Raw genomic sequence first — 10679 nt, forward strand, 5'->3', positions numbered from 1 at the left:
CGGAAACATTCTGGGGCGGAGGACGTCATGTACAGTATCACAACAATGTAAAGTAGTAAACAAGCAACAACACCATCCATTGCATTAATAATAGAATTATTATACAAGTGTGTTCTGTCAAATTTTGATAAACACTAAAGCATAAATCAAAATGAAAGATGAGTCTTGAACAAGCTCCATCTTCCCTAATCCTTGCATCGGTACCTGTCTATAGATGACCTGAGGATACAGGTAATTTTGAAAGCGAGTATCAGCTTTGAAGCTGGTGAGATCATAAGTATTTTAGTGTCTTAATTTGTATGTAAGAAATAGTTTGTAAATGAACTGTAAATATGAAAATGTTTGTATATGAACTGTAAGTATGAAAATGTTTGTAAATGAACTATAAGTATGAAAATGTTTGTAAATAAACTGTAAACGTTTGAAAAACCCTAGAAATCCATATGATTCGTACTATTAAACAAGTGTGTCTTTTACCAAGACCTAACTGTTCTAAATGTAGTCTTCTACCAAGACTTAATTGTTCTAAATGTTCGTTTCTTGTAAAAGTGTGTAATTTTCCCAAGTGTAACTATCATTATCAAAATATAGTTTTTACATTAAATGTTTAAGTGAAATGATCACTATATATAAGAAAAGGGAAAATAAATGTAGTACTATAGTGTTGTATTATAGGAACTACTGTTGTACTAACTACCTTAAACCGGATTTATATTAAGACATCATGTGATTAGTTCGACCATACTATTGACTGGTAACAACGACATACGAATGGTCGTAAAAACGGAATGCGGTTTGGCACCCGCAGACCTGCAGGTCCGGCTGTAGCTAGCAGCAAGGTGTAGGATAGTCAATCCAGTATAGATCTATACGCAAACTCACGCTCTCCCTCCAAGAGAATTCTGGCTACAACTCGGGCCATGACATTTAAGGCATGCTCCGATACAGTGGATCACAATTTTTAACGTATTCATGTATATGTAATGTAATGAACTGCTCTAGTATAGTTGTATATGTTCTTCTCTAGTATAGTTGTATATGTTCTCCTTCTAGTATAGTTGTATATGTTCTTCTCTAGTATAGTTGTATATGTACTTATGTAAGCGTAATCATGTAACAGTATATGAATGTATACCCTTGCTACCCAAGGGCATTGGATGAATTGGAAAGACTTTTTATGACTATATATGTACACATAATATATAACTAATGTTTAAACAGCCTTCAGATGGGTATCCGATATCCCACCAGACCACATCTCAAGCGCGTAAAGGAAATAGGGTGGATAGCCTTCCTAAGTCTTTTAAACATTTCTTATATAACTATACATATAGAGGTATGCAATTTATAATATAAAAGCATAAAATAAGATTTGTAAAACCTTTGAACATAAATATTTTCTAAGAAAAGATCGACTTGATGTCGATCTATAAAATGGTTTTAAAGGTATGGGTTTGATAAAACAGTTTAGTATAAAGAACATTTGTTTGAAACACAATTGTAAATAAGTTTGAAATGTAATATACAGAGTAAAATGTACAGTGTAATAAGGAGTTTTAAACATTTAAAGTGTTTATGAAAATCATTTGAAGGAAACTGTCTGGTAAAACGGCGAATGAGTAGTAAATCATTTGAATGTTGCTTAGTAATCACATGTGATTGATATAATAAGTAGCATGATTCTACTTGTATCCCCCCATAAAACATTTAAAAATAGTTAAAACATTGATTAAGGGGTATGAACTCACCTGTGTGGGTGATACGGATGAACTGAAGAGGTAGGACCGCTAGGTGTCAAGTGAAGTCTTGAACACACTTATGATCCTAGTTAACATATAATTTCACATATATGTAACAAATTAGTCTATAAACAACTAATAAACAAGTCAAGACACCCTAGGACATGCTAAACACCTTTATCAAGTGTTATTAGCCTCTAGGATTGCATCTAAGTGTTTGTAGGGGAAGGTATTGTGTGTAGGGCTCAAGGAAAACTCCATAAGGGAGTTCACGACAGTAACAACACTACCAAATGAGTTTACGGTCGTAAACTCATGAGTTTACGGCCGTGAACTCATACCTATGTGCCCATTAGATGTTTGTTGCTCTATAAGGCCCTAATAAGCATTTCTAATTAATGGCTTGGTCTATGGAAGAGTTTAGAGCATAAAATAACTCCTTTTAGGAGTTTACGGCCCTGGGACCATATTCCCTTGGATTTTACGGCCGTAAACTTCCTTGGGACGATGTTTAAGGTGTTTTCAAGTCCCTAAATTAACTAGGAACTAAACTAGGCTATTGTACAAGGCTTTGCAAGAGTTTATGGCACCTTTTGGCACCATTTTATGGAGTTCACGGCCCTAGAACCTTTTGGGCCGTGAACTCTCTTTCTCCCTTGAATCTTAATTGTTTTGGTGGTCTAAACATGCAATGTAGGCTTCTAGTTTGAGATCTGAGGCTTTGAGGAGCATTGGGACACTTTTGGCCCTTAAAATTGAGTTTACTCCCCAAGTGTTCTTGGGCGGTAAACTCCTAAATCTTGGGGTTTTGGATTGTTTTTAGTCCTAAATACATTTATAAATAAGCCTAAGTTCGTTACTTATCATGGGGAAAAGATTAGGTAGCATTTAAGCCTCATTTTGGAGTTTACTCTCCAAGAACGTTCTTGGGCGGTAAACTCCCGAATCTCACAGATTTGATATGTAATCTAAGTTATTAAGCACATAATAAGCATTATAAGACAACTAGAGAAGTGTACTCACGATTTGGGATAAAACCCCGAAGATCTGTGAGAGAGAAAATGGCTTTTCTCTAGTTGGAAATGCGAATAATGAATTATTTGGTTCAGATTTCTATATATAGTCCTGGGATTTTTGGCAGAAAATATTTTTATTCCCGAAACAATTTCTAATATAACAGAGTGTTGGAATAACAATGTTGCACGAAACCCTAGTGCATCCACTCTCCTGATATCTCCTTAAATGTAAATCCTGAAAAACTGTCAAACTTATACCCAAAGTCTGAATTTTCACTGTAACTGTTCTACTTCTATTGGCTTCAAATGGTTTGTACAGAATGGAAATTTCAGGTTGTCACATACTTCTAGGATAGACACTTGATTTATCCGCAAAAGAGATTATGACACCGGTTTCACTTAAAGATCCAACATTCAATGATTCATACACCGAATAGGGCGTGACATTAATAGAAGCACCAAGGTCAAGCATGGCACTACTAAAAGTGACATCTCCTATCTTGCAAGGAACCGTAAACATTCCCGGATCTTTGCACTTGGGTGGAAGCTTCCTTTGTAAAACCGCAGATGCATTTTCGTTCATCGAGATTTTCTCATTTCTTTTCAACTTCCTCTTGTTGGTACAAAGTTCTTTCAAAAACTTTGCATATCTCGGGATCTGCTTGATTGCATCGAGTAGAGGGATATTTACTTCCACCTTTCGAAAGGTGTTTAATATCTCTTTCTCCCCCATTTGCTTCTTCGAAGTTGCAAGCCGGGAGGGGAATGACAGTTGAGTGGCTATTGGAGTTACTAGAGGGGCAGTCTTCTTTGGAACTCCGGCTTATGCATTGTTCTTGAACATAGGTTCTTCAATGGTAATGACTCCTATTTCTTCCTCTTCAACTCTTGGCTTCTTCTTTGAACTACTTTCTCAAGCTTGTTTGCCACTTCTTAAGGTCACCACATTGACATTTGGGTTCTTTTTGGTTTGGGAAGGGAGTTTACCACGAGACTCCAACTTGCTTATGGATGTGACTATATCTCCCATTTATGCTTCAAGGTTGGAGATACTAGTCCTTGTCTCTTTTTGGAATTGTGGGGTACTAGTGCCTAGGGATTTGACAATGTCTTCGAGAGACATCCCGGAGCTACTTGGTTGGCATTGAGGAGGTTATTGGTGATGTGGAGGGTGTGGTTTGGGTTGATAATGTGGTTACGGGTGTTGGTAGTGAGGTTGTGGTGGTGGTTAGGATGGTCTAACCAATGCATTTTGAGGCAATGGTTTTGGGTTGTAGCTCATGTTGGGATTTGGCTTTCAACTTGAATTGTAAGCATTTTGGTAACTGAATGGTTTGTTGTGGTAGTTTTGGAAGTCTCCCGTGGCATTTACATGTTCCGCATCTTCTTGAAGAATGGGACACATATCCGTAGGATGTCCCATTGTTGCACATATTCCACAAACCATCACTTGTTGAGTTTGTCCCTGGCTAGCTTTTGGACAATGGAGGTTAGATCTTTGCTTTGAGACTCGAGGCTTGATGTTCCCACCTCATTGACTTTTTTTGAGTTTCTCTCTTCATATCTTGGCGAGGGCCAAAATGTTGTGAATTTGCGGCTATGGTGTTGAAGAGTTGTCTTGTTTGTTGTGGAGTTTTACTAAAGACATCTCCACCACTTGAGGCATCAACTAGTCTTCTCTCCATTGGTAGCAATCCCTCATAGAAGTGTTTAATGAGGAGTTGTTTCAAAATTTGGTGTTGTGGGCAACTATAGCACAAGTTGTTGAACCTCTCCCAATAATCATGAAAAGTCTCATTTTGACCTTGGCGGATTCCACAAATATCATTCCTAAGACTTGAGACTCTTGAAGCGGGATAGAACTTATCAAGAAAAGTTCTTGCCATGTCGGTCCATGAGTTTATTAACCCCGGTGGAAGATACAATAACCAATCCTTTGCTCTATCGGCCAATGAAAAGGGGAATGCCCTTAGCTTGATTTGGTCATCGGTTGACCCTTGTGGCTTCATACTAGTACAAATAATGTGGAACATCTTCAAGTGCTTATGCGGGTCTTCGTTCTCCAATCCGTGAAAAGTTGGGTGGTGATGGACTAAACTTGACTTCAATTCCGAACCTCCTTCCAAAATCGGGTAATTGATACCGGTTGGAGTTTGTGTAACATCGGTTTCCATCATTTGCCTCAAATTTCTTTCGAGAGCTTCTCCTCCGTCCGACATTGCAATTGGTTCAATAATGGGTGGATTTTGTTGTAGAGGTGGTGTTTCGGGAATTTCTTGGCGAAGGTCGGGACTAGAATCAGGTTCCGTGTCACTTGATGAAGTGGGTTCAACCTCCGGATCCCCGTGAGGATTGGAAGCTTGACCACGTTCTATTCTTTTTTCCTTCGCCAAACGCCTTGATTCTTTTTCAATTTATGGGTTGTAAATTAAGTCACTTGTACGCTGAGATCTGGGCATAGAGAAACAAATTGATTAGAAATAAACCAATCCCCGACAATGGTGCCAAAATTTTGGTGGTTGTCAAGGCCAACAAAACAAATACCCTAAATATTACACACTAAAATAGTTTATAGTGGTAGAGGGATTGTATCCATGGGGATTGGTTCAATTTAAATCTCTATGTAAATCACTTGTTCAAGTATTTGTAAAACAAAAATAAAAGTAAATTAGGGGGATTTAGTTCTTTTTGGTTGGTTGACAAAGTTAAAACTAGCTAGAATGTAAATATGACAAGTAAACAAGTAAAAGATTTGATTAAATTCAATGAAGCGAAATTGGTTAATTTTGGGTACACCACATGGATGATAAGGTTGACTTATCATTAGACTTAATGGAATAACACTTGTGAATTGGTTTAACTTGGCTATAGCAACTCATAAGCACAAATTACCTCAACTCTTCTTAGATATTAAAATGGTTAGAGAAGCTCTAACACATTCCCTTAATTAAAGTCACAAAATCTATGAAGCATATAATCTTGTGAAAATCAATTAGCTTTAAGTTCTAAGAGTTACAAAGTCCAAAAGATAATCAAATGCTTACATTATCATTATGGAGGAAGGATTTCCATGGTTTAAATGAAATGAAAACAAACATATAAACCATTTGTTGCTTACTAATTTGAGGGTCCATTACTTAACCAAGATATTAGTCAACAAAAATAAGCATTCATTCATCCAAGCTCATGATCAAAGATAAATAAACACAACAAGATGTTTAACTAGAAAACATTTCCATAAACTTCAAACACAAGATAACAATAAGTCTTCAAAACAACTAATCATCCACGGGTTAAACCCTAATCAACCAAATGAAAGTTTAGCTAAGCATGGCCAAAGTAAAAGAAATGCACTATAGTTTAGTGGTACCAAACATTGTCTTGGTTGCAAGATGGAAAGAAATTACAATAATCTTCCAAAAATCTTCAAATCTTCCAAAGCCTTCTTGAGAGAGAATTGTGTGTGTTCTTCAAGTGATCATCCCCAACAATACCTCCAAACTCCAGAAAAAAGGAGCTGGTTTCCAGATTCAAAAAGGATGCCAAAAGCCACCCACCAAACTTCCACAAATAGAGTCAACAAGTCAAAACTCATGATCAACTCAGCACAATTCATGCGGACCACGTATGGTTCCACGCGGACCGTGTGGGTCTCGCTGATTGTGGGACTTGGGCCATTTAAAATACAATTTAGCCCAAGCTTCTCATTCACACTTTAGCCCACATGCATAACTCTTTAGAGCCCATTTGTACCATTCCAAAGCCTTTAATGATTTATCCAATGATCCCTCAATCTTCCGTAGCTCGATTCCGCGTCGCCTCATCATCATTCTCGCTTAAAAATTAAGTCCAAATTGTTTTTCTTCTTTATGCAAGCACCAAGCTTAATCGCACCACATCAAATCTACAAGCAAACCGCAAGCCTCCATAAGTCCCGCACTCCTTCCACGCCTCCAATGACTAACAGTCTTCGATAATTCTTGCAAATAAGCTTAAAAGACTGGAAAGTACCCGGTAAAGGAGAAAAATAACAAAAAAGAGAAAATATGCATGAAGATTAACTAAAATGAGATGGTTTTAACTAAAAATAAACTACGGAAAGAAGTAATAAAATGAAGCTATCAACCGTTGGGAAACTGAAGATTTGTCTCATGGTTGCTTCGGACCGTGCCAACATTACATAACTTAGTAACAATTAGGTTGAACCTTTTGAAGGAGTCTTCCAAACTTTCGTCAGTATGAGCTTTGAAATTATTGAACTCATTGAGTGCAGTTGTGAGCTTCTTATCTTGAGCATGTTTTGTGCCCTCATATAAGTTTTTTAGAACATCCCAGATCTCTTTTGCAAATTTGCAGTTTATGATAATGTCGAAGTTGTCAGGAGCAACTCCACAAGAGATTTCATAAAAAGCAACAGCATCATTTTCCATTTTATCGAGGTCGTCTTTGGTGGAACGATTCATGGCTGGTTGACCTCCTCCTAGTCTAGCTGTGGCACCATCGGTTTGAACGGGTGTAAGAACAGGGACATGTGGCCTTTCTTCTACAGATCGCCATACATCTCTTCCAAGTCTCCTTAAGTATCTTTCCATCCTCTGAGATCAGTGATGATATTCATTTCCCACCAATATTGGGGCTCTATTATAACCACCAACACTGTTGGAAACATTGAGAGATAATGAGTGTGCCATATTTCCTTGTTTTGAAATTTTTTGTTTTGTTTTTTTTTTTTTTTTTTTTTGAGAAATGAGCTTCAGTGGTATAGAAGGCCTTTTGAAAATCAGAGTGTTGCTTCAAAAAGCAACCACTTTGGCTCTGATACCAATTGTTGAGAGATAAACTTGAGTCACACTTGAACAAACGTTAGAACAAGTGATAATGCGGAATAAAGTTTAACTCAAAGGATCATTAAAACTCAACAATAATAATAAGTTAGAGTTAGAAGGTTAGAAAGTTAGATGCGGAAATATAAGGAAATGTAAAAGACAACAAGTATTATATCAAGTATACACTTAAGTTGATTCTTAACAAGGAATGCAGTCAGACCAAGTTACTAAGTGAGATCAAACTTAGTGATTAAGTCTAGAAAGACTTGCTCCGAAGAGAGATTTCATACAGTTAAAAATATATTTAAGTGATAAGTAAGAAGAGACGAAAGAGAGTAATAATATTCAAGATGCGTAAGAGAGGTATTTCATTGAGAAGAAGAGAACTCTATTTATAGAGTCTCGAAGATTACATACAACCACTACTACAAAAAAAAGCTTATAGGACCCGGTTATTTCATTTAAATAACCCGGTTTTGAACCGGGTCCTAAAGCCATCGAGACCTATATGGAAAAAGAAATAGAAATCGGTTTTAAAACCGGCTCCTACCTAACACAAAAGAACCCGGTTGTTCATAAAACCTGGACATATATATGGCTAAAAGAGCCCAGTTCCAATCCCCAAACTAGGTCATATAAAGATTAAATATTGACTGGTTTCATTCAAATAACCGAGTCTTTTTCAGCTTTCCAAAACCGACCAGCAAGCATGGTTAAAACTTCAAATAACCGTAATATAAAATAAAGAAAACAATTGAAAAAAAATACAAACTGAATAAAACAAAAATTATGCATTGATGAACAAATTATATTTTTATAAACATGTTAAACAACCAATCATTATAGTTATCAATAAAAACATGCTTAAGTGCTTCTAAAAACTCCTTGATTTGGTCATTTCATACTACATAAAACTTACATAAATAAATTCAAAAATAAAATTGTTTTCCCAGGTGTTGTCCAATAATCAAGTGTTGCAGCTATCCTCCAACTTCACTTAATAACAAAACACAACAGCTATCCTTCATTCCCACAAATAAAACAAAACACAACAAATAATTAGTTTTTTGTCTAGCATTTTAAAAGAGTTAGAATTTAGCAAACAATCATTAAACAAAAAGTAGGATGTTATAAAGATTAACAACTAACCTTATATGCACTTTTAGACAACCACATCATTCATAAAATTTTTCATAAATTCTCTGGCCCATGTAGCAATAGTTGTAACCAACGCATTTTCCTCAAATGCAGTTTTGTCTTTCCAAAGTCTACCAAACTATATGAAAATAAAATTAAAACTACTAAATAACGAAACAATTTGTTTCTTACTTTAGAATAAAATATTTTTTTAAGAAGTAATTACTCTACTCGGAAATTCATGTTGTCTGTTCAACACAAAAACAAAGATCCAATTCATTACATAATACCCACTCAACTCGCATTCCAATACACTAGCTTGGTTGCACTAAAATTGTGATAGAGGGTAAACATAAGCAAAACTACATCTAACTAGTGGATAAGTAATAAGATAAATTACCTCAGTGAGCTTCCATACATTTGGAATTGATGTGTTCTTTTTATACATCTCAAAAGCCCTAAAAATAAACAAGCAGTAGAGTTGTATTCAAACTTATGGAAATAATGTTATTTTCATGTCATATTAAGAAATTTCTTACTTTTCCAAAAGTTGGAACAGGTAGTAGTTGTCCACTAGATTTTTCATAGGTTTCATCAGAGAATCCAAAATGTATATAATATGATTTGAAGAGCAAATCACCAAGAGGACCCAATGCGTACTAGTAATGTTTTAAAATTTTAGTATATAAACACAAAAAAAAAAAAACAAAACAAATAACTAGTAATATAGATAGCAACGTATGATACTTTTGCAGGTATGATGCGATAAGAAACGATTTTTCATGATGAAGTTGCATCACATCAACGAGATAATTGACGACATCAACGTATGATACTTTTGCAGGTATGGTGCGATAAACACATATGCTTTGCAGTTTTCATCATGGATATTCCAACGGCTAAAATAGGTTAGAGGGACTAAAAAAACAGGTCGCTTCCAACCTTATGCCCCTGTAAAGAAACAAAATAACTTTAGTGATTGAATCGGTCAATCCTAGAAACATTATAAGGCATTTATGTCATTTTCCCAAAAATATACCACATTACACATAAAAATATACCATTTTCCATGAATAAGAATAAATAGTTTTTTTAGAATTAAACAAATAAACTAATAATCATTATTGATGATATTTTGTAATATAATCATTTTTATATATTTATAGACGTGCTTAGCGTTTGATGTTTTGTTATTATTAATATTTTAATTTCAAACAAATAAAAGAATTTAAATATTTTAAGACAACTTGATAAAATAATATAATATTTTAACATAATTTGTATTATCATTGTAATTGTTATATATTAAATAACAATTAAAAATAAGACGTTAACTAAGAAAGAAATTGTAAAACATTATATAAGTCAATATAAATATTCACGTTAGCGTTTTATCCATTTAGATGTTAGTTTAATGTAATTTATTTATTTGATAAAAATTTATAACGTTAGCGTTGTATCCATTTAGATGTTAGTTTACTGTAATTTATCATACATACTTATAAAGCTAGCATTTTTTCTTGAATCTCATTCATTTGAAACCCCCATTTTTTTCCTTTCACCACATTCATTTGAAACTCCCATGACTTTTCAAATTTCTTTATCGTAATAATTATAATTTGGTAATTAGGTTAAATAAATATTAAATCTAAAGTGTAATCATATATAAACTAAATTTTAATATTAAAATAATATCTTTAATTCTACTTATAAAATTATGTTTTTTTTAACTTTTAACATATTATACTTAATTTATAATTTTAATATATTTTTGGATGTAAATCATTATCATTTTAAAGGTATAGTTTTTGAACAATTTGTATAAAATACTTAAATTATTAATTAAAATATAACATTATTGGCTCAACTTAAATATAAAATATATTTAACTTAAACAACCCAAAGATTATTTTATAAATAGTTAAAAATGATAAATTGCAGTGTCTTTCTAATAATGATTG

General features: G+C 34.3%; 1 protein-coding gene across 1 annotated transcript; it reads right to left on the reverse strand.

Annotated features, from left to right (window-relative positions):
- Positions 1 to 3092: 3092 nt before the first annotated feature.
- Positions 3093 to 3488, reverse strand: LOC145068086 (uncharacterized). Its single transcript, XM_079015077.1, has one exon. The coding sequence runs from the start codon at positions 3486 to 3488 to the stop codon at positions 3093 to 3095; it is 396 nt and encodes a 131-aa protein (XP_078871203.1).
- Positions 3489 to 10679: the final 7191 nt, after the last annotated feature.

Source organism: Lactuca serriola, chromosome 8 (genome assembly GCF_051521515.1).
Source record: "Lactuca serriola cultivar US96UC23 chromosome 8, Lser_US96UC23_V15, whole genome shotgun sequence".
NCBI classification, from domain to species: Eukaryota; Viridiplantae; Streptophyta; class Magnoliopsida; order Asterales; family Asteraceae; genus Lactuca; species Lactuca serriola.